General features: G+C 42.0%; 1 protein-coding gene across 3 annotated transcripts in view; it reads right to left on the reverse strand.

Annotated features, from left to right (window-relative positions):
* Window positions 1-1,233: 1,233 nt before the first annotated feature.
* The window catches only part of Fig4 (FIG4 phosphoinositide 5-phosphatase), a 112,217-nt gene continuing 89,220 nt past the window's right edge, over window positions 1,234-24,230 (reverse strand). For 2 of the 3 annotated variants that reach the window (XM_063253838.1, XM_063253839.1), the window contains 8 exons: window positions 20,706-20,844; window positions 11,816-11,874; window positions 10,820-10,967; window positions 7,449-7,532; window positions 6,729-6,924; window positions 5,756-5,838; window positions 3,923-4,009; window positions 1,234-1,585 (listed from right to left, as the gene is read on the reverse strand). In XM_063253838.1, coding sequence (XP_063109908.1) covers window positions 1,408-1,585; window positions 3,923-4,009; window positions 5,756-5,838; window positions 6,729-6,924; window positions 7,449-7,532; window positions 10,820-10,967; window positions 11,816-11,874; window positions 20,706-20,844 — 974 coding nt within the window. In that variant the 3' untranslated portion in view covers window positions 1,234-1,407. The other variant, XM_063253840.1, reaches the window with a different exon arrangement.

Here is a 24,230-nt window from a genome sequence, read left to right on the forward strand (position 1 = left end):
TCTGATCTGTAGCCGGCACTGGCACCTCTGCAGTAACCAGGACTATCTCTGAGCTGGCAGACTCCTGCGAGTGTGTCAGAGATTTGAACTCCCTCCTAGCTGTTACTGTCATTCTCTAATTCTGCTTCCATGATGGCATCGATCAAAAACTTCGGCTAAACAGGGACTTAACATCGCTTACGGCGTAAAACTGCGGAGCGTCCCAGCATTTCCGTGGTGGCCATACCTCAGAGACCACAGCAGCTGGTCAGCTTTCCTTCTGCCCTCAGACAGCCGCATCCTCTTCTGTTTGGTTCTCAGCTGTCTGGGGGGAGGGAGAACCGTGCTCATTTATAATAAAAGCACACATACACGAGACCAAATCCTTGGTGTGCAGCTGTTAGAAAACAGACAGCTGTCACGTCAGTGCCTGGCTGCCAGGAAAACAGCTGTGCTCACAGCCAGCAGCGCCTCCCTGGGTGGCCGAGTCCCGTTAGGTGATGTAACCGCACCCAGGAAGAGTCAGGAAGAGCAGCAATTTGAATGTTTCACTTTGATATAGTTTTATACTTATGGAAACACTGCAGAGTAACTCAAACAGCCATCGGCTCTTTACTCAGGTTTACCAATTAATACAGCCCACTCCCTTTGCTTTACCACATATTTTTTCCTAAGCCACCGGGAGCACTTTATTGACATCTTGTTTTATTCATAAATTTTTCAGTATTTCCCCAAAACAAGGATTTTTGGGGTAATGAACTTTTTTTAAAATCAAAATACAAAGTTAACCTAAAGCCATCAGAACAAATGAAATAAAATCACCACAGGGCTGAGATGTAGCTCAGCAGCACAGCGCCTGCCTGGCAAGTGCGAGGTTGTGAGTTTGATTCCCAGTACTAAGTAAATAACTATAAAATCACCATAATGAAAAACATTGCATTCGTGGAAAAGGACAAGAAACGTCTGCCTTCCTTCCCCCTGGAGAAGGATGTTTCATCCACTGTACTGGTCTTAGATCTTACCACAGTGCCTGGCACACAGGGGATACTCACAAAGAGTACACGCTAAGATACTACATTGCCACATTTTGAAACAAAGGATTTCTAATGTAAAGCAAAAGCCTGGTAGCACACACTTGTAATCAGGGGCTGAGGCAGGAGGATCAGTGGGGTCCAAGGCCAGCCTACAGTAGAGAGTGAGATCCTGTCTTAAAAAACAAACGAATGCATCAATCAATAAATAATGCAAAGAAAATGACAGTAACATTCAGTTATTTCTTTATTGTATTTTATACTTTGCGTGGTACACAAAGAGGCAAACGCTTCCAAGGCGAAGGACTTGGGAACACGGCCTCTTTCAGGTGAGACAGCACAGATGGTAACGTCAGCCAGTGTGACTTCCTGGCCCCCTCAGGGTGGCCCGCTCTCCTCACAGGTAGCGGTTCCTGATGTACTCCCGGTACATGGACGTGTCCTCCTTTCCGAGGGGCTGCATGATCCCGTGACTGGCCTGGATGTGGGCCTGGAAGATCTCTGTGGACTTTCTGTCTACCCTTGGGGGCTGAACCTCATAGATGTCGTCTTGTGAGAAAGCCGAGATCGGTGTCCTGTGAGAGAGGACAGAAGAGGGGTCACCATTAAGCACCCCGGGGGGTCTGGTCCCCAAAGCGTATGACCTTGAACCAGTTATGGCAGGAAGAGAATGTGACCTCGAGCCAGCCAGTTTCTTCCTGCGTGGCTTCCCTCTGCCTGGGCCTCGGGATCTTATTATAATCAACAGGAGCCCTCATCCTACTTCCCCAGGACGGCTCCTCTGTCACGGTGAGGGAAATGCTGATTGAGACTCTGTACTTGTGGATGTCCAGCACTAGCCTGAAACACTTTCAGAGTGAATGCTGGTGAGCGCAGAGCTCCAACATCGCCTTACAGGAGCCTCCAGACAATCAGCAAAACCACCGACTATTTCCTTTGTCTTTTATTCTACCTACAAAGTCTACACTGCACAATAAAAAGATATTTAACAGTGTTTGCTACTGGGTTTGGGCTGGCAGGAAGCTTAAGACATTATCAATATTTATACAATGAGAAAAAGGAGCAGCTGACATGGATTCATTAAGACACTGTGTCATCAGCAAGCATCACCCGCAGGCCCTGCAGCAGTGGCTAGGCTGGGAGACCTGGAGGGACTGACCGTGGTCATGTGCTGCTCCAGCTGGACCGGGACCTAGCGGCGGTGTGTTAGCACAAAGGGCAAAATCAAAGGCAGGGAACCGAGGAGGGGGATCAAGATGCAGGGAGGGGAGGGAACAGGCCATGATCAAGTAATGAAGATGTGTTATATAATGCGCCAGCTTCGTGCAAGGAACGCAAACAGTATGTGCTACACACCGTACTAATGAAAAGAAACAAAACAAAGCAAATAAGATGGAACAAAACCCAAAACATACCAGCGCACTTTTTTTTTTTGTACTGGGGATTGAACTCACGACCTTGCACTTGCCAGACAGGCACTTACACCACCGAGCTAAATCCCTGGCCCCGAAAACATACCAGATAACAAATCTTGCAGCTGACCCAACCTCAGGGAAGCTCCCGAGCCTCTGGTCTAAGACACGCACAGCCGGAGGCGTGAGTGAGGTCGGTAAGAGGCTAAGGAAGGCCATAGGTGCGGCCAGCTTTCCTCTCCCATCTGCCTTCCCCCAAGAACACGGGAGCTGCACTGGTATGTGGCAGGAAATGTTATTTTATTCTTATTTTCTCATCTCCAAATAAGTTGAATCATACTATTTTAACAGAACAATCAATGTATCCAATACAGGTTGGCACACAGAATCTCTTATTTACTAACACCCTCAAATGCCTCCTCCTTTTGGCCATATCACTTTCAAGCCATTTGGGAGCCCATCCTTCCACATGCTGAATAGTTATGACAGAGAAAAAGGCTCTTTCAGTTAAATGGAGTTTATATGCCAAAAAAGGGGGGGGGACAAGGAGGGGGAGGAGAGGCTTGTGATGCCCCTTTCCATCCGCTCGTCTGCTCGGCCACCTCCGGCTGCCCTGCAGCTCTCTGCCCTCAGCCCCACACCTGCTCCCCCAACTCTACCAGGGTCAGCTATAGAGTCTCCCTCTAGTCCCTCTTCTTAGGCTGCCTCACCCTTAACCAGCGGGCCCCTGCCTCCTCCCAGCCTCTCGCCTCGGCTCCATCTCAGTGGGTCCAACTCCTTCCTGACCTTCATACACTGATGGACTCCACAGCCACGCTGGGACCTCTCTGGGTCACAGCCTTTTGCTATGTTTGGTCTGAATAAGCAGAGAATAACAATAAATACGAACAAGATAATGATTACAACTTACTGAGAACTTCTTCTGAGAGCCATTCAAAGAACTTTGGATACATTGCTTCATTTAAGCCCACCCTCCTTTGAGGTGAGTGCTACTGTTATACCTTTTTGCAGAGGAGGAAACTAAATGAAACAGCATTTATGTTGGTAACAAACAGGGAAGTGGCACGCTCCTAACACGGTGGTTTATTTAAGAATTTACTAAACACCGGGTTCATGTATAACAAGTTAACAGAACTTATGGGAACATCTGGCTAGAAGAGATCAACCTGTCCCTGCTCAGGGTCTCCACTAGTCTTGTTTCCAGGGTCACCGCTGCTTAACCAATCCACTGATCGTGGAGGGCAAAATCCACGGGAAGAAGTCTCTGCTAACTCCAATCTCAACTCCAAAGCGCCACTTGAGTATGGCCCAGGCTGTCATCTCCCCCATCTCCCCCAAAGACCTAGTTTTCCTTGAATAAGGTACCAGGAAGAAATGCTTTAGCACATCTACTATACTAACTTGTTGAAGACACTGGATGGTTTCCTTACAAAGTCATCCAAAACCACTAAGAACGGCATCAATGCAAACATTTTCTTAAAGGTCTAAGCTAATACTTACAAGTTGATAACTCCATCAGAGCATCTGGAACAGAGCTGCTGGCTGCTTCTGTCTTGCTTATGTTGACTCTGCCCCAGCTGCACAAATCTACAAATTATAGTGGATACAAGTAAGGTAAAGAAGGGGTACCACAATTAATTCAGGAGTTCATGGAAAATGTTGGGTGCTTCCAAGTAAGACAGTGCTATTTCAGCAAAGCACCTGTAACCCAGGGCACCTGCCCCTCTCCTCAGCTCCACCTCAGCTGGTCCCACTCCTTCCTAACCCTCTCTATTCTGATGTGACTCCACAGAATTTTCGAGGCCTGAACTTACGTTGAGTTTGACAGAATAAAGGAGATGGGATTCTGCTCAGTGTGTAAGTCATTTCCACAGAGATAAGAGTGAAATCACATGCTCACCTCACTGCATTTCCACTCACTTATACGTGAGGCAGACCTGGACAGGAAACGGTGCTAATGGCAGCAGATGATCCCTTAGGACATCTCAGTGTGATACAGTCTAATGCACGGGGTGCAGGAAGCATGGGGTGCAGGAAACACGGGGTGCAGGAAGCACGGGGGTGCAGGAAGCACGGGGCAGGTGCCTGACGTGAAGTAAATGCCACGGAAACAGAGAGTTCTGGCTAGGAATCCACCCCCTGAAGCAGGGATGCTGCTGAGAACCTGGAACGTTGACCCAATTTCCTGAGGACCGTAAGGACCAACCGCTGCTCCCGGGTATATTCCAGGCCCTCCTAAGGGCAGACGTTAAAGCAGGATACCAGGATGGTGGCGCCAGCTGGTGACACTACTGCCACATTTCCCCTCTGGACAGCTAAGAGCCAAGCAGACGGGACCTTGCCCGTGCCACACACGTCCTTCCCTCAGAACACAGGTTAATGCCCCTGGGAAGTTTCAGGGCACGATAAAAGGCAGGTTTCCTTTCTGTTTTCTACTATTTAAAAGATATATCTTTGACAACTACAGATAAACTATCATTTATCTTTCATAAGCTTTTTAATAGTCACAAGTACCTCAGAAACTACTCATTACAGTATTCAACACTTCCGTAGAGCGCTCACCATACGTGTATATTTAGCAAAGAGTTCTGACCTTTTTTTGAGCAGAATGTTGTAATATTGATGACTTGTACAGACCTTTAAACTTCCCAAATCAAGTTTACAATCAGTGTCAGAATTTAAAACACAAATAGTGTGGATATATGAGGCTTCAAGGGAGTAGAAAGCTTCAGGTCTGGTTAAGTCAGCAAATCAAAGACACTGGGAAAGATGAGGAAATGGAAGACACAGAGAACAGGGCTTAGAAATTTGAATAAAATTGCAGAACCAAGAAAGTCTCAGGTGCTTGGATGTAGGCGAGGCTCAGTGCAGCAAAACAGGCAGTGGAACAGGAAGCTGTAGGACAGGCCTGCAGACAGCGTCCAGAGGTGGCGCCACTCCCTTCCCACAGGCTCCGGGGCAGCCCACGGCCTGCCTGCTCCGGGCAGAACTGTAATTGCAGGAGCCCTCAGACAGCTCCAGTGCCCGGGTATAGCAGAAGTGGGTGCCAGGCAGTCCCGAAGCACTCCTTGGCCACCCCTAACACACACAGATGCTGAGAGAGGGAGGCTGCCTCTTGCCTGCAGTGATGCCCATGTCTGAGAAACAGGCACCATGCCCTTCAACTCCTAATACCAATCAATGTTCTAGATTTGGGCTCTTAAAGGCTACCAACACGTTCCAACCAGAATTCATTTCCTTTTGTATAAGTGACTATTCTCATTTTAAAAAAATCAGTATGCTATGTAACAATAAGTATTCATACTTCCCCTTCTACATATGAAATTACCTCACCTCGAATAAATAGCGAAATCTTCCTCTGAAAGGCCATCCGAGAGGTTAATTCCGTACACCTCTTTCATGGGCTGGACCATATTCTGATGTTTAAGAAAAAGGAACCAGTTACAATTTGAAGCTTCCCGTGGATTATCAATTTCCAAAGATGAAAAAAATGAGCCTGGGAATTTTCCACAAAACCATCACAATGTTTCCTCAACCTACTTCATTAAGCTTCTCAGGTTTTTTAAAATCTGACTTTCATTTTCTACTAAAATAGTTTAGGGTAAAAAAAAAAAAAACTGGTAAATAATCGCAAGCTGCTCTTGTATGATGCAGGAGGTGGGAAAGCTTTTCTACAGAAGGCCGGATGGCAAGTATCTTAGGCACTGTAGGTTCCCTCCTGTCAGCCGCAGCTCCTCACCTCTGCTGGCACGGAAGCAGCCAAGCGCAACACGCAGACAGGCCTGGCTGGGCTGCAGAAGAGCACTAGGCTGGAACTGGCTGGTCACAGTCCATCAACTTCTTCAATAATAGGCTCAGTTCTTACATGATCACACCTCTGACTTTTAGCTATTTCTAGAAAGCAAACTACCCTGGAGCTAGATGTGTTTCTTTTGTGTACTTCCATCTGCTCTGCTTGGGTACATTAGTAATGCGGAACTGCACTGAAGGCTGAACTGAATTTCCTCTGTGGCCTATCCAGGGACGGCGAGGTTGGAGTAGAACCCTGCACCCAGCTGTGCGGAACAAGGCAATAAACGGGTCCAGTGAGAGGGGTGCTCAGAGAGGGCCAGGGTTCGCTTCCAAACGCTGAAGCGGTCAGCAGTTCACCGGCAAGGGAAGGAGCTACACTACGAATCCCCCGGCCAAGGGCAAACTGGGTGCAGACCCTGCCACCCTCTGCAGCGCCTCTGCGGGCGCCGTGCAGGGGGCAGGCAGTGTGACACTTTCCTGTTCCCACACCGCGGCGGCCTCCCTCCCCCTGCACCTCGGTGGCTTTGGCCCCGTCCCCGCCGTCGGTCATCTTCACGGGGGTGGAGCGCTGCGACACGGAGCCCTCGTCCTCGCGGTCCGTCCCGGAGTCATCCTCTGAGCTGCTGGACGCGGCCTCCTCGCTGGGAGGCGGCGGGGCGCTGGCTGCAGTTTTCCGCTGCAACACGGCCTCTTCTCTGCTGCTTTTGCTTCTTTAGACAGACGGGGATGTGAGGCAGCCTCATATCGAGCCCCGACAGCCACCTAACTGTAAACATCTTCCCAAACCCGGATCCTAGCGCCGCCTACGGAGCCACCGGGAAAAGGTGGTCTCCAGATCCGCGGAGCCAAGGGAGAGCTCAGCAGCTCCGCACGCATCGCATCCCGAAGCGGAGTTAAGCCTCGCAGTAAATGCAGAAAGAAGCCACAGCGCACTTGCTGGGAGCAGCAGTGTTCTACCAGGCTACTGTGGACTTCCTGTGGTACCTGAAGTCAGTGTTTTCAAGTTTTGTGGTGGCATAATAATAATAGAATTATATGCTTGAGAGACTAGTAAAATTACCTGTAACTTGTAAAACCTTCAAGAAAAGGTTGGGAGCCAAACCCACGCATGCTTTTATCCCTCCTAGGAATTTAAAAAATCTATTTATTTATTAGCAAACTGCAGGTGTTAGTTTTTGTAGGCGCTGTGGTTTTACACGAATCTTTATAAATTTATTCTGTATGCAAATCTTACCCCAATACTGATTTTCCGGTTTCATCTGGTTTCCGCACAGTGAATGGACTTGGATCGATGCCGACCGTTTTAGGCATGAAGTCACTAGACAGGGATTTAAAAAGGCAGAATACCACGTGCGTCACGGTCCCTCTGATGACGCTGCTTCTGCTTAATCTGCACTTCTAGTCCTCCTTTTTAGCCCTCAGGGTTTCACACATTCTGACCCAAAAGTTAGAGCAGCCCCAAGTGATCCAGGCCCGGAACCCCACCCCACCCCCAGCTGAGCTGACGCCCTTCAGTGCTAGCAAACCTCGCTGTAAATTCACTGATTGTAGGGCCCAATTCGTTTGCATGTAAGGTTTTGTTTAGTCAGATGGTGTGGCTAACCTGAGTTATGGCTATGCTGTTATCATCTGGTCATGTTTTACAATTAGCGGGCAGGTCAAATTAAACTCACGAAAACTAGGACAGCGCTAAGCCTTCGACTGTACAGATAATGTTTTTAAGTTTAAGGGGGCAGACAAACGATCAAACCATAGTCGTGTGAATCAATATCTAATATTATGTACAGGTACAAATTCCTCATGATGAATGTGATCACTGTGTGTATCTAAAATCTATTAATAAAATTAATTTTTAAAAAGTACTACCCAAAAATCAGTACCTACTTGATTAAACTGAAGTTAGTTCAGTAAAATGCTGTTGGAACCCCTTCACAGAAGCAGTTTTAATTCACCACCCATTATGCCTGGGGCCTCCTCGCCACTGCTGCAGAGGCAGACCAGTTTCCCAGCCAGAATCAAGGAGGCCACAGCCCAGGTGCCAAGACTCAGGCTTTTGGTGAGGACACAGTCCTGGCTCACTCATGATGGGATGTTACCTTGTTTGAATGGAAGGAAGTTAATCCAGAGCCTGGCTCAGGGCAACAGTTAGCAAATGTGTTAATGATGCAACTGGTTTAACTTTTGGACCATATGACTGATCCTCATCACTTGCAGGTTTCGTGCTTGTCTGTTTGCAATGCTGAGTTGACACCTGTCCCCCTGCAGTCACTCCCTGCCTCCTACAGGCCAGAGCAGTGGAAGGTGCTGTGCAGGGGTGAAGGAGGCACCTGCTGGGCCTTTCCTGCTTTGTCTGCCTGAGAAGCACCCCTGCAGACGCTCCTTATGGACCAGGCCTTTGAATCTGGGGGGCCTGAGTGTTCTCAGTTTCTCACATGTTCTAGATAGAGGTCCTTTGTCTGAGGGACACTGCCTATAATTTTTTCCTCACTCTGTGGGTTGTCTTTTTGCTCTGTTCATTTATTTTGTTGTGCAAAAGCTTTTTAAAAAGGTGAGATTGCAGTTGTTTCTGATGCCATCGGGGTTTTCTTCATGAAGTCTCTACCTATACCTGTGCCTTCAAGATTTCTACCTATTTTCTTTCCCTGTAGATTTAGTGTTTCTGTTTTACTATTTAGATCTTTGATCTATTTTGATTTTAATTTAGTGCCTGGAGACAGATATGGGTGTAGATTTTCAGTCTTTGGCATGTGTAGAGCCAGTTTTTCCAGCACCATTTATTAGAGGCTGTCTTTCCTCTAGTGAGTATGTTTGGCTCCTCTATCAAAAATGAGGTGGCTGAGTGAATAGCTTTCTCTTATACTGTCAATAAGGGTTGTTTTTTCTTTGTGTCATTTGTTTAATTCTACTTTTTCACACTGTTTTTATATTTTCTGTTGGTGACCTCTGCCACTTAAAATGGTCCCTGAAGAGGGTTGAGACTATCTAGAATTTGTGAGCATAAGCTATAACGTGCTCTCTGGGAAAAATAGGTATGTTAGATAAGCTTCATTCAGATATAAGTTACAGTGTTATGAAACTTTGTTTTTAAATTTGTGTGTGTGTGTGTGTGCAGGTGTGTATGTGTCTGCGGTACTAGGGATTGAACCCAGGGCCTTAACACTTGGCTATGTTCCTACCCAGCCTCCCCTTTCTATATTTTACTTTGAAACAGGGCCTCACTGAATTGCTAAATTCCCTACTATCGGCTCAACCTTGCAGTCTTTCTGCCTCAGCTTTTGTTAGTGCGGGATTTACAGAAATGTACTGCCACTCCCAGCTTGTGAGTGACAATGCATCATTAATATATATTAAAGTATATTAAATACACAAACACAGAACTTACATATTGAATGGTTGATAAAAATATTTCGATGAGAGCCTCACGAGAACCTAATCCTGTATTTACTTTAGGAGAAATGATTCTGTATTCACTAATTCAGTGTGTCATAGTAACTTTGTAGAGCATAATTACCATATACAAAATTAATTATACATCTACATAAACAGATATACATGATGTAATTTACCCCTTGTTCAATTCAAAAATTTCTAGAACAAGAAGCAAAATTGTAGGCACAAAAATCATAAAATAGGTTTACATATTTAACAAAATCTAAACATATTTATATCGTATCTGAAGAAAATGTAAAATATAAACACTTAACCTGTAGTTTAAAATACAGTCAACCTGGGGCTAGGGATTTAGCTCAGCAGCATAAGTGTCTGCCTTGCAAATGCGTGGTCGTGAGTTTGATCCCCCGGTACCGATTAAAAAAATACAGTCAAGCAGTGATTTGCCTTGACCGATTTTGTTAATTCTGGTTCCACCACTTTTCTTAAAAGGTCTCATGAAATTTTAAAAGAGACAAAGGAAATGAAGAATGTGCAAAGTAACAGACCAGGGGATGGAAAGCATCTGAAAATTATGTCACACGAGTTATGGAGAAAGATTATAGGATATTTACCCTGAAAAGAGCACTGCTGCTTCTCCAAACATTCTGAGGGCCGTCCCACAGAGGAGGAACTAGGACTTTTCCCGAGCCTCGTGAGAATCGTGATATAGCAGCTACTGTGGATTAACCCCAGCCTGTGCCAGTGCTGCTCCAGACGCTGGGGATTGTTGCTGGGGATTGTTTTGTGAGGGCGTAAGGACCATAAGGCTCAGTGAGACAGCGTTCCTCAGGTCACACAGCCAGGCAGTGGCTGATCTGAGATGTACATCTCAGCTATTCTAGTACTAAAAACAATGCTTTTCCCACTAGCTCATGTTAGCACTCAACTTCTACATGAAATGAAAGAAAGCTGAGTTTATACCCAGTGGCAAACTAGGACTGATGGGAGGCAGACTTCAGCTCCCCAGAGAATAGGAATGAACTCAGGCTAACCACCAAGAGAAGGGGTGCCACAGGAAGCAGCAGGCCCCCCATCATGGGAGCTATTCAGACGTGCTGAACACCCGCCCCGGAGCCCGCAGCAGGTGGACCTCTGGTGGAGTAAGGCATATGCTCACGAACTAGGGAAACTGCAGTTCCCAGCGCCTGCAGCAGGTGGGCACTCATGACATACCGTGCAGAACTGGTCATAGCCAAGCAAAAGGTGTCATCAAAACTGCTCAGCTCGTACGGCCGGAAGAATTCGCTGTGGATGTCAATCTCTTCTTCATACCTGTGAAACTTCTTCACTGTCAACTTCTTTAGGTTCGCAGCACAGATAACTACGAGAGAGACTGCCGTTACGCAAAGTCTGGAAACGGCAGGCTGCAGACCGTCTGTAACGCTAGCTGTGCTCACAGACAGCACTGAAACAGGACTCCACTGTATATTACATTGGAGGGTATCCTTCAATAAAACTTTTCCTGTCTCTCTGACAAATTAATAAAATTTAATTTAAATGTACTTTCATACATATATTTGTATTCTTCATCATTGTTTAGATATAGGGAATAGGCTGCAGGTTTAGTTCAGCAGCACAAGTGCCTGCCTTGCAAGCATGAGGTTGTGAGTTCGATCCCTAGTATCAAAATAAATAAATAGGGGCTGGGGATTTAGCTCAGCGGCATAAGAACCTGCCTTGCAAGCAGGTGGTCGAGAGTTCGATCCCTGGTACCAATAAAAATTAAAAAGACAAAAAAAAAACCCAAAAAACAAAAACAAAACAAAATAAATAATAAACCACATTCAGCTTAGATATATGGAAAAAAGCCTTGATTTATCCTTGTGACTGGGTCCTTACTTCCTCTTCGTTTCCCCAAAACATGTAGGAATATAATCAGCACTAGTTTAAAATGAGGAAGTAATCTGTTATATTTGTTAAATGCCTAGGATGTACCTAATAAATGTACAAGTATAGGCTGTACCAGGTAGAGGCTTGCTAAGATAAAAAGAAGTATAACACCATCCTTTGTCTTTAAGGTGTTGAAGGATGATAAAATTCTCTACTAAAATAGCATTATAACACTGAATAGCTAATCATTTCTCACTAAAATATATAAAGAAAGGAGATGCTTCAAGTTCATTTAACTGCAAAATATGCATGTGTAAAACCTGAGAACCAATTACCTACCTTCATCGTAAGGCAGTGGTAAATGCTTTATTACCTCTGGTGTCCACCAGTAAGTATAGCTATGTAAGTAAAAAAAAAGATAAGGATAAGGTAAATGTTGGTTTCCTGCAATTTATCAGATAAAAGGAGTTTTATGGCTACATTAAGATGTTAAACCTAGTTCAAGTTAATTTTTTTCTTTTTAAAACTTGTTTTGGCTGGGCGTGGTGGCTCACGCCTGTAATCCCAGCACTCGGGAGGCTGAGGTGTGAGGATCATTGAGAGTTCGAGACCAGCCTGGGCTACAGAGTGAGCTCAAGGCCAGCCTGAATTGCATAGCAAGACCCAGTCTCAAAAAAGACAAAAAAAAAAAAAAACAAAAAAACCCACCCAAACAAACAAAAAAACCACGTTTTGATACAGTAGGTCTTCAACATGTGAATTCCTTTCCAATTCCCTTCTTGTTTCAGTCACACAACAGATTTACAAAATGCCATGAATATATCCAAGACTCAAGATGCTCTTTATTTTAGCTAAAAAGGAAAAGGTTAAAAGCCAACTCTAGGACTTAACTTCTAGTGAGACCTCAACCTGCACAGTCATCTGGGGATCAGGTTACTGTTCTCTGATACAGATGTAACTTTGGTATGTACCGTTCATTAAAACAGCTCAGTGAACCACTGAGGAGAAAATTAGACAGTTCCACTAAAACACGCCAGGTTAGTTTCTAACTGAAAATAACCGCCATTGGAGCTCATGGGTCAGTAAGAGCACAGGCAGGGAATTTCAGGATCTGCTTTGTGTCTAGAAGACTCATCTGCTGAAGCAGACAAGATGAACGAATCCTGATCTACATTCTCTGAGAGCAATGAACTTAATTCTAAGTCAAATACTGATGAAATAGATATGTCTGAAAAAAGCGCTATGTTAAAATTCATAAAAGCTAGGGAGAGGAATAATGTTAAGTAGTATAGACCAAGAACACAAACACACACACACACACACACACCAGATTTACAAAGGTTAAAAAAACAGGAACACGAAAGAAACAAGAAAACAGAGTACCTTCAAAGACCTTCAACCTCCTAAAGCAGACCCAAGGGCACCAATGGAGAGGAAACAGCCGTGCTGCATGAAATGATTCAGTGGGAAGCAAAGAAGCTCAGTGAGCTCAAAGAGGACATAATCCAAAAGACAGTGGAACTAACGAACAAACTGAGCAAGGTGGTTACGGAAAAAACCAACAATTAGAAGAGCTGACCAAACGTATTAAAAACAATAATGACAAATTTACCAAATAACTATACTCCATGTAAAGGTGCAAAACAGGAATCAGGAATTCTAAGAGAGCAGAAGAAAGGACCGATGTGAGCACAGAGCTCTAGACTTCAAGGACACAGTGGGAAGCACAGAGACACCTTCAAAAGGAGAGAAAGGAGAACTCGTCCGATATCTACTAGATGAAGCTAAGAAGACCAAACCAAGGCTAACTGGAGTTAGCGAGAAATTAGAAGACAGCACGTGAGGAATAAAAAATCTGTTTACAGAAACCACAGCAGAAAAAAAAAAGTATAGGAAAAGAATTCACTGTGAGGCTTACAGAATGCCAAATAATTACAGTGAGAAAGAAACTCTCCATGAGAAGTCATAGTCAGACATCTCCAAAGTCCAATAAAGGGACAGAATCTTAAAAGTTGTCAAGAAAGGAAAAAACCATTTACAAAGGTAAGCACATTAGGATTACAGCAGAGTTTTCAACATGCACTTCAAAAGCCAGCAGAGCTTAGAGTGAAGAGCTTCAACCACTAAAAGAAAACAACTTTCAATCCAGACTAACAGATCCTGTAAAACTATCTTTCAAAATTGACTAAAAACAAATAAGGACTTAAAAAAAAAAAACAGCTTAAGAAATTCATGAATACCAAGCCAGCATTCAAAACAAAACAAAACCTCAGGGACATCCTTGATAGAGACCATGAAGCCAACAAAGCCAACAAGTCTGACAGAACAAATAAGTCAAGCAAGGTGAGTAGTTAAACAAAAAGAAAAATAAAAGCGTTTACAGCAGTACATGAACACATGACAGGAATAAATAAATATCTTTCTGTAATAACTTCCCATGTAAATGGGTCTAATCCCCAGTTAAAAGACACAGATTGGCAGACTGTTTCAAAAAACAAAACTCACTGGTTTGTTGCATACGAGAGACACACCTAATTAAAAAGAAAGTCACAGACTAAAAATCAAAGGATGGAAAAAAATATTCCATTCACCAGGACCCCCAAAAAAGAAAGGAATAGTGATTTTATTCTCAAAGTGGACTTCAAGCTAAAATGATAAAAAAGAAACAAAAGTCATTACACATTAGTTCAGGGAACAATTCAAGAAGAGACAAAAATTGTAAATACATACACTTCCAATACTGGTAAAATCAACTTCATAAAAAAAACAGTACTGTGCATAAACTATGAAATAAACATCAGCACACTTATAGAGGACTACAAGGAAATATTAAATTTAATTAACACCTCTGAACAAATGGACTTAAATAGATAATTACCTTCGTACAACAGAATATACATTTTCTTAGCAGCACATGGAAATGGCCCACACGGTATTCCATAAACCCTGCTTAATACATACAAAAATTGAAATCATCCGATGTATAGTATACTTTAGATCACAGTGCACTAAAACTACAAACTGATGGCAAGAGAAATCAGAAATTTTACACATCTGGACATAAAATAGCATCTTCCTGAAAACAAGCCAAGAAGAAATCAACCAATGCCTAGAATAAAAAAATAATGCTAGTAAAACATACAAAAGCCTACGGGACATACTGAGAGCAGTCCTAAGAGAAGCTTACTGCTATGGAAACTAGCACTAGAAAACAGACTAAGTTCAATAATAAACAGACTAATAATGCAGCTCAACATCCTAGAAAAACAAAGAGAGTCCAAACTCAAATCCAACACAAAGCAAGAAATCACAGAGCTCAGAACAGAAATCAATGAAACTGAAAGGAAAAAACACATAAAGAATCAAATCAATGACTTAGTTCTTTGAAACAACGAACAAAGCAGATGAATCCTTAGCTAAATTTACCAAAACAAGGAATGAACAGACCTATATAAATACAATTAGAAATTAAAAAACAGCAATTTGCAACATACACTGGCAAAAATCTTGAAGATCATTAGTAACTATTAAGAAAAACCATCTTCCAAGAAATCAGATAACTTTAAACAAATGCACCCATCCCCAGACATAAGATAAATTATCGAAACTGAACAAGAAGATGTAAAACCTACAATCTAGTGACAGATAGAAAATTGAGGCAATAATAAAAAATCTACTAAGAAAAGTTCATGACCTAATGGATTTATTACTGAATTCTGTAAGAACTTGATGGAGGACATAACGCCAATATTCCTCAAATTCTTTTTTTTTTTTTTTTTTAAACAAGGCAGTAAAAGGGTACAAATAATATAGTATTTCAAGAAAAAAAATATACAGTAAGAAATCACCAGTTAATAGGTTACATATTATCTTCCCAGGAACAGTTATCCAAATTACAAAATTAAAGCATATAAAGTGGGCATTCATACAGTGAAATTGGAGACAGTTCCATTCAATGATCCAACAAAAGCTCAGTAATATGGTTTTCCATCCTACACACTCGAACGTACCTGCGGTTATATCCCTTAGTCCACCTTACTTTCCTCTCTTTTTTACAATAACAATTAGACTTTTGGGGTTTTATTACTCCCATGGTTCTTATTACTTTTTTTGAAGAGAATAAAATCAAATGTGACTAAGCAAAACAGAGTCAGTTAGAACAGAAGGGTGGGCATAGCACATGATGCAAAAATAGAATACCAGGTGATCAAAAGTGGTTACCATTGTGCCTCTTGCTATTTTTAAATTGAGTTTTCTATATCATCAGGTATAACAGAATTGATCAAAACAGTACTGAACAAGACCAATCAAGACCACTGAAGACCTTGCAGGACTTCAAAAAAAGGATAATAGTCAAACCATAATGGACATCATAGTATATCTTATTGCCTTCAAAGTGGTTGCCTATACCCTCAAACTTGATACTATCAAACAAAATAGAATATAGTAAAATCAGACAGAACAAGATGGGGAGAGCAATACTGGGGTTCAAATCAAGTTAATAGGAAAACCAAGAAAGTTACTATAATATGTTCCACTATTTTTAATTTAGTTTTCCCTTAATTAAAAAAATGTGAGAAAATAGATTAATTTTAAAAAAGGGGGGAGGGGGCTGGGGATTTAGCTCAGTGGCATGAGCGCCTGCCTTGCAAGCAGGCAGTCGTGAGTTCGATCCCCGGTACCGATAAAAAAGAAAAAGACAAAAAAAAAAAAGTTGGGGGGAGATTGAGATAAGAGAGGACATTGTAACAGAACAACACAGGGCAAAACCAAACCATTCAAGCATCATTGTGTTTCACCACCAGGTAATCTGACATAATAGTAGTCGCCATAGTGCCTCTTTCCTTGAATTATTTGAGTGTAACTTTGTATGCTATTACATCAAGCATATCAAGACAGTGTGAAGCCATTCAAGAGAATGCAAGAATTACAGGGTATTTAGAACCAGCTAATAGAAAATGAACAACAGTTCCTTTATTATCTCTTTGCCTATAAAGAATTTTGTTTATACTATAGCATATAGTGAAATATAGTAAGATATAACATGTTAAAACCAGTGGAAACAGATGTACCACAGCTTGATGGAACTTCAAAATAAGATGATATTAAATCAGCACTAGCTTTTATGTTGTGTTGTTTTCTTCAAAATAGCTATTTGTACTATCATAGATACTAAAATCAAACAACCCAGGTTAAAACCATTGCGGTTAATAAGTGAAAACGTTATATGGCTTCAAACCAATGTGATTGGGAAACATGATTACCACAAACTTTTATGTATTCTTATCATTTCTTACACTAGGGAAACTATTTGGTATTTATACATGTGAGTTATTCCTCAAATTCTTTAATGAAATCAAAAGGAGGGAGTACTTCCAAATTCATTCCTGGATCACAGCATGATTCTGATTCTCAAATCAGGCAATAACTCAACTAAACAAGAAAACTACAGGCCACTCTCTTAAATGAACAAAAATACTCAAGAAGATAGTGGGGAACAGAATGCAACAGGTCACCAAAGATCATACATCACAAGTAGGTTTCGTCACAGTGATACAAATATGATCAACACATGGAAATCGGTAAACGTAATCACGAAAATCACATGATCATCTCAGGAGATGTAAAAAAGTCTTTCATAAAATTCAACAGCCATTCATAAGTAAAACAAAACCACTGAGGAACATAGATACAGAAAGTACTTTCTGGGGGCCGGGGATTTAGCGCAGTGACACAGTACCTGGCAAGTGTGAGGTCCTGAGTTCAATTCATGGAACCCTTCTCCCCAAAAGAAAGTACTTTCTCAATCTGATAATAGCTGTTTATGACAAACCCACCTTTCATTCTAAAATCAGGCCTAAGTCAAGGAGGTCCACTATCATCACTCCTATTGAATATAGTACTCAAAATATTAGCTAGAGCAATTAGGCAAGAGAAAAAATGTCACATATAGAAAAAGGGAAATACAGAAAAGAAAGGTACATATATAAAAAAAGAGGTGAAACTACCATTATTTGCCAATGACATGATCCTTTATACAGAATACCCAAAAATTCCACCCAAAGACTACTACAATTCATAAACAAATTCAGCACTACAGCAGAATATAAAACACAAAAACCAATAGTGACTTTAAACATCAATAACGAACCCACTAGCATCAAAATTAGGAGAAAAACAGCATCAAGAAAAATTGAATACTTACAAATGAACACAATCAAGGAAGTGAAAGACCTTTATAATTAAAACTACAGCACTCTGAAAAAGGAGTTCTAAGACATCAGAAAAGAGTTTATAGGGGCTCAGGATTTAGCTTAGTAGCACAATGCCTGCCTGGCCAGCACAACATCATGAGTTCATTCCCCGGTCCCAAAAAGAAAGAAAGAAAAGAAAAGAAAAATGATTCTGTAATAGGCAGCTCCTTTCTTTTCTTTGATAATCCGAAAAGCACTCACAAATCCCACTATTCAAAAATCTCTCTCCAGAGCCAGGTGTGATAGTACACACTTATGTAAACCCAGCACTCAGGAGGTTGAGGCAGGAGGACTGCTGTGAGTTCAGGGCTGGCCTGGACTACACAGCAAAACTGTCCAAGCAAACCAGAAAAGAAAATGGAAATATTCTTGTTTCTGTATAGACAAAATCAATACTGTCAAAATGGATACATTTCCAAAAATGTTATACAGATTCAATGCAATCCCAATCAAAATACCAATAGCCTTTCTCACAGAACTAGAAAATTCATATGGAATCAGAAAAGAAACAGAATAATGAAAGAAATACTTAGCGGGGCTGGGGTTTTAGCTCAGCGACATAAGCACCTTCCTTGCAAGTGTGAGGTCGTGAGTTCGATCCCTGGTACCGATAAAAAGGAAAAAGACAAAAAAAAATTTAAAAAAAAAAAAAGAAATACTGAGCAACATGAACAAAGCAAAAGAAATCACAAATCTGGACCTCAAGTTATATTACAAAGCTACAATAATAAAAACAGCATCTGAGTGGTTCAAGACAGATCAATCAGTGGAATAGAACAGTGGATGCAGAAATAACCCCAGGCACATTCAGCTATCTGATCTTTGACAAAGGGACCAGAGCATAAGCTGGAAAAAAAATAGCCTCTTCAGCAAATGATGCTAGAAAACCAGCTCTCCACATGCCAGTGGACTGAATCTAGACCAAATCTCTTACCACGTACCCAACTAAAATCTATCTAAATATTAAAATATAAACACTTAACCTGTTGGAAGATGAAACAGGTACAATTCTTGAAGGCACAGATGTAGGCAAGAAGTTTATGAACAGAGCCACACTGTACAATAACATTAAGAATTAACAAATGTAATTATCTCTAATTAGAAAGCTTCTACACAGCAAAGAAAACAATCAACAGAGTCAAGAGAAAAGCTATAGAAAGAGAAACCATTTTGCAAGCTACACCTCAAACAGAGAACTAATATCTAAGATACAGAAAAATCTCAAAAAAATTTGACCCCTAAGATAAAAGATACATCAAAAAGTCGGCAAGCAAAATGCACAGACGCTTCTCAGAAGTATAAATGGCTGATTAAACCTGAAAAAATGTTCAACATTTCTAATCATTACAGCAACGCAATTAAATAACACTGAGATTGCATCTCACTCCAGAAAAAATGGCTATCATCAAAAAACAAAAACCAATAACAATAAATGCCTGCAAGGCTGTAGGAGGTAAAGGAACCCTTCTACACTGTTGGTGGGAATGTAAACTAGGTACAACCACTACGGAAATCTGTATGGAGAGTCCTCAAAAAACTTAAAATAGAAATTCTGTGCAACCCAGCTAGTCTTCTTCTAGGTATCTTCACAAAAGACAAAATACATCCCATTCTAGTCACACATGCATACTCATGTTTGTAACAGCAACAACTCATGACAGCTTGGAATCTGCTCCTATGTCCTCAGCAGATGGTTGGTGAAAGGAAATGTGGTCCTCATACCCAGAGGAGTCATCTGTGTGAAAATGAATCCGGATTTGTCCTGTGAATGCTACTGCGCAGCACTTTATACTTTTCCCCTTTCCTTACTCAGTGAAACTGTTACCCCAGAGTCACGCCAAGGATGACGTGTGAAAACACACAATAAAGTGTTTAGTTCACTATAACAGTGAGAAAATGTTTCTTCAGTTTGCAGATTTTTCACAAGTACCTTATATAATTTTTACTGCAGGCTAAAAACAAGGAAATACAACTCTTTAAAGAATAACAGTGACACTAATATTTATTGTACTTTGTGCTGCATTTATATGATCTCAGAGGAAACTTCTTGGAAAGATGAAACAGCTTTCGACCAATTGAGTGACTTTGCTCCAGATCATCCAGGAATTACAAGAGGTCTTCCAAAGCCTGGCTGCTCAGGACTGTGTTTACTCTCAGCAGATGCTCTGCTAAAACGTTTCCACATATTTTCTCACTTAAGCCTCAAAATGACCTGAGGACGCGTGCACAGTCATCTCCATTTTACAGTCAGAAAGTGAGGATTCATGAGGGCAAGTAACAGTCACAAGCGACACAGCTGGAGACACTCCAACTGGCCTCTGTGGAGTCTGCGTCACTGCTGCCTGTCTAACCTGCTCATTTCTTTCGAGAATTGTACTGACTGAACTGTCATCAAACTAACCTGTGCAGGTTGATGACACTAAAAAGGCCTGTCCTGGAGGGCAACAAATCAAAATGCTTCAGGTAACCACGCACTTCTTGTGAGAATATCAATACAAATTTAATAGTAACCAAATAACCCGTGCCCGTGAATGATTCTGGGAAGCCAAGCTGAGTAACTGAGGTGACAGGAAAGGTTATTCGTGCCACTGGTCTGTGATCCTGTCATTACGTGTCACCCAGGGGTGGTTGTGTCTTGGGAGACAGAACAAGAGAGTCACAAAGTAAATGCTGCTGGAATGTCACACATGAAAAACTAAAGATTAACTCCTTGAATCTCAGAATTCTGTAGGGGTTCACATGCACAGAGCATTACACAATGATGCTGCCAGTTTGCTTTAGCAGTGCGGCACTTACAGTCAGTGATGAAGTTCTAAAACTTTATCTGTACCTTAGCAAAATACCAACTGATAACTATGATTTCACTAGCTAACTTTCAGGACATCCACAACAATAAATTCATGTCTATGTAATTATTTTTCCAAAAGAAAAAGAAACCTCATATTCAAAACAATAGCGTATCTGAATTTACACACCTTCTTCTTGTTGGTAAAAGTTTCATGGTATTTTTGTGATGTAGATAAAAATCTGTCGGGAGCTCCCAGAGATGAGGTTTCCCTTCAGAGGGATGGAAAACGCCCAGGAAGAGATTAATGGAGTCTTGTCTATCGGCATCTACAAAATTAGAACATGTATTTTAGAAAATCCATCACTGGTGTACACAATTTAGGAGGCTATCCTCCCAGAAAGACAATGATACAAGTGTGATTTCATAGTACAGATCTCTGAAAATAAAGATAGCATTTATATTTTGAACTTCACGCATACAAACTTCAAATGGAATTAAAATCCTACTTTTTGTTTCCTTTTGTTCCATATCTCTCATAATGTATAAAAGAGTGAACATAAGCTTTAAAAATCTCTTAAAATTCCTCATAAGGCCTTCGTAATTGATTTTATTTTCGAAATGAAAACAGCCAAGCTCACCAATTTGTTACAGTAAAAATAGGTAGTTATCAGAGACAGATGACCTAATTCCTGCACATATTCTCTTGAACAATTTTGAGTCAGTGGCACACTTTCCACTTTTAAGTCTTCAAAAGAGGTCTCAAGGGCGCCCCCCAGCAACGAAGGAGCCGTTTGGGGAGCGGAAGACAGTAGTCCTTCTAGGGTGCAGCTAAGATCTCCGGGGTGCTTAGACCACGATGGTGCCACACCCAAGCTATCCTGAATGCAGAGAGGTGGAGGCGGTGGGGGGGGGGGACTGTGAACTCAGTTCCCCTCTTATCCTCTCTCTTCTGCCCCTGCCCTGTGTCCACAGGAAGACACCTCTGGACCAGAGGCAAACACTTGTATAAACAAGAGCTTCAGATTTACTGCAAAACAACCAATCTGAGCACAGAGACAACAACCTGATGACCAATCAGAACACAGACACAGCAAGATGTACTGCCCAATGACCAATCTGAGCCCAGACACATCACGCGGTTGCTGTGTGCACTTGATAACGAACCGATGCGGTGATTCAATACGGCATGTGCTACAGCACATATACTTAATGCATTTACACGAAACGAAGAGTTTTCTGAATTTTGCATCTCTTGCGTACACTGTCATTTTTTTTCTTAAGAGTAAAAAATTTATTGAGGGTCAGGAACGGGGAATTGGGCCGTCATTCTTAACTGTCATCACTTTTGTCACCAGTCCTGTCTCGTAAGTCTTCAATTGATTCAACTCGATTTAACAGAAAGTGTGAGGCTCGGCCTGCAGGAGGCAGTGACTTGGGAAGAATGTCAGGGATAAAATCACTGAGGTTGTGTTGCCAATGCACTCACTGCCAGCAGGCTACCTGGACAAGAAGAAAGCTGTATGGCTGGACCTGAGCGACTGGGACCAATGGTTCTACAGGAAACTGAGTCCAAAACTTCAGGCCAGAATATGGGGTTTAGAGAGTTACAACGATGTTACAGAAGAAGACGAAATGACTGTATTTGAATAAATGTGGATTTTCGTGTGTGAATATATGAATAAATGTAGGTGGAGTATATGAAAAGATATTTTCCCTTTCTTTAACAAAGTTCACAACATTGTCTACTTGCTATAAGCCTGGCGCATTCTTTTCTTGTGGCTGATGAGGACAAGAATAATATGAATAGCTCCTTCTAACTATTCCTGCTCTAGAACAGCCCTTTCAAACTGTGTTACTATGAACAAATATAGCTGACGCCACATAATTTGTTTTCTCTTCCTTTTCCTGATTATATTTTGGTATAAATAATAATACCGACACAAGGCTCTGTGCCCTTCCTGGTGTGGGTGTCTCTGCGTCTCCACGTGCCCTTCATACAAGGATATCAGCTGTTGGGGTCATACCCCACCTTAATCTGGCTCTTAGGGCAATGTTTCCTAAATTCTAGTCCACGAATTTCAAGTTCCATGTCGTGTTAAGTGGTGTTATATTACTTAAAAATCGAATCAACTTTGGAAACTATTGGAATTTAAAGATGAATATGTTATTTCGTGCCTGGTTTTAAGATGTTCTAAGAGGCGGAGCAAAGATGGCTACAGAGGCTCCCTGAGATAGTCAACTTAGAATTCAACATAATACAGCGTGGGGAGCCCCAAACAGAAGGAGATGAAGTCTCTTGTCCCAGTTAGAAACTAAGGTGAGAAGAACCAATCAAATATACAGTCCCAGTGCTATTATTGAACAGCTAAAGGCTCAGTGCTCCCACCGCAGCAGGCAACTTGCCAAGCTGTACAAGGATCCTTCGCATCGACTCACTGGAGGCGCAGTCACACTGAGGCCGGGGTCAGCCAGCTGAATGGAGGACTGAGCTGGCTGGGAGCCTGCACTGACCTGTGGTGAGTGACGGGAGTGGAGAATATTCCACAGAAAGGGGGGCTCCTCCGGATGATATTCTGGGACTGGGCAGGACTGGCAAGAACAAGGGGCAGCAGTGAATTCAGTCAGTTGTTCCCTTCCCGAACAGGATTGGTGGAGTGAGATACGTCTGGGTCACACGACCTGGCTGAGACCCAATAGGTTATCCGAAATCAATTCCCTATAGGTGGTGCACACTAAAGCAGTGAAGGCTCAGAAGTTTGACTGACCTGGAGAAGAGGCAGAGGCACAGTAACACAGTGCAGGCCACAGCAGCTTGACTGATCTGGAGGGGAGGGGCCAGCATACCGCAAACTCATTAGCAACTCACTGTTTGCAACTCACTAGCACACTGCAGTGGGAAGGGACACCTAGCCAGCGTGCTTCAGAAGAATTATAACCAATAAAGAAAGAAACTGGGGCCTCCTGGAAGAAACAAAAAAGATGGGAAGAGGAAGCAACAACAAAAAGTCCCCAACTCCCAACCCTGAGAACATGGACCCAGGACAGGTAAATACAAAGGAGAATGAGAACAGCAAACATGCAATGTCAGACACAGCACCAGTGGACATAAAGAGGTATCTTTGGGACCTCATAGATGAGTTCAAATATTTAGCCAAGTAAAGCAAGATATAAGAGGGTTAATGAAAGAGATGCTAAGCATCCCTCAAGCAGACACAGACACAAGAAGGGAGGAACTCAAACAAAGGAGAGAACCATTTGAAGAAAATACAGAATACATGAAGCAGATTCAACGAGATTACAGGAAATTAAAAACTCTATGGAAAGCTGGCAAATCTGCCTGAAAGAAACTAAGGATAGATTATCCAAACTGGAGGACAGTTTTGCAATGTGGGATTATGAAAGGAAAAACTTTTTAAAAATAATAAGGAACAAGCAGTAACAATGCAAAGGCTAGAAGATGACAAGAGGATTTATAATTTAAGAATAAAGAATGTGAATGAAGAAGCAGGGGTACAATCAAAGGAACTACAAAGACTATTCACAGAAATAATTAAGGAAAACTTTGCAAACATAGGACACGGAAATGATATTCTGATGTATGAGGCATACAGAACTCCAGCCACCTACAACCAAAACAGAGCTACACCCAGACATATAATAATTAAGATCCCAGAAATTTAATATAAGAATAGAATATTAAAAGCTGTTAGAG

This window comes from Cavia porcellus, unplaced genomic scaffold (genome assembly GCF_034190915.1).
Source record: "Cavia porcellus strain 051 isolate PalLab524CR breed Dunkin Hartley unplaced genomic scaffold, mCavPor4.1 scaffold_7, whole genome shotgun sequence".
NCBI lineage: Eukaryota > Metazoa > Chordata > Mammalia > Rodentia > Caviidae > Cavia > Cavia porcellus.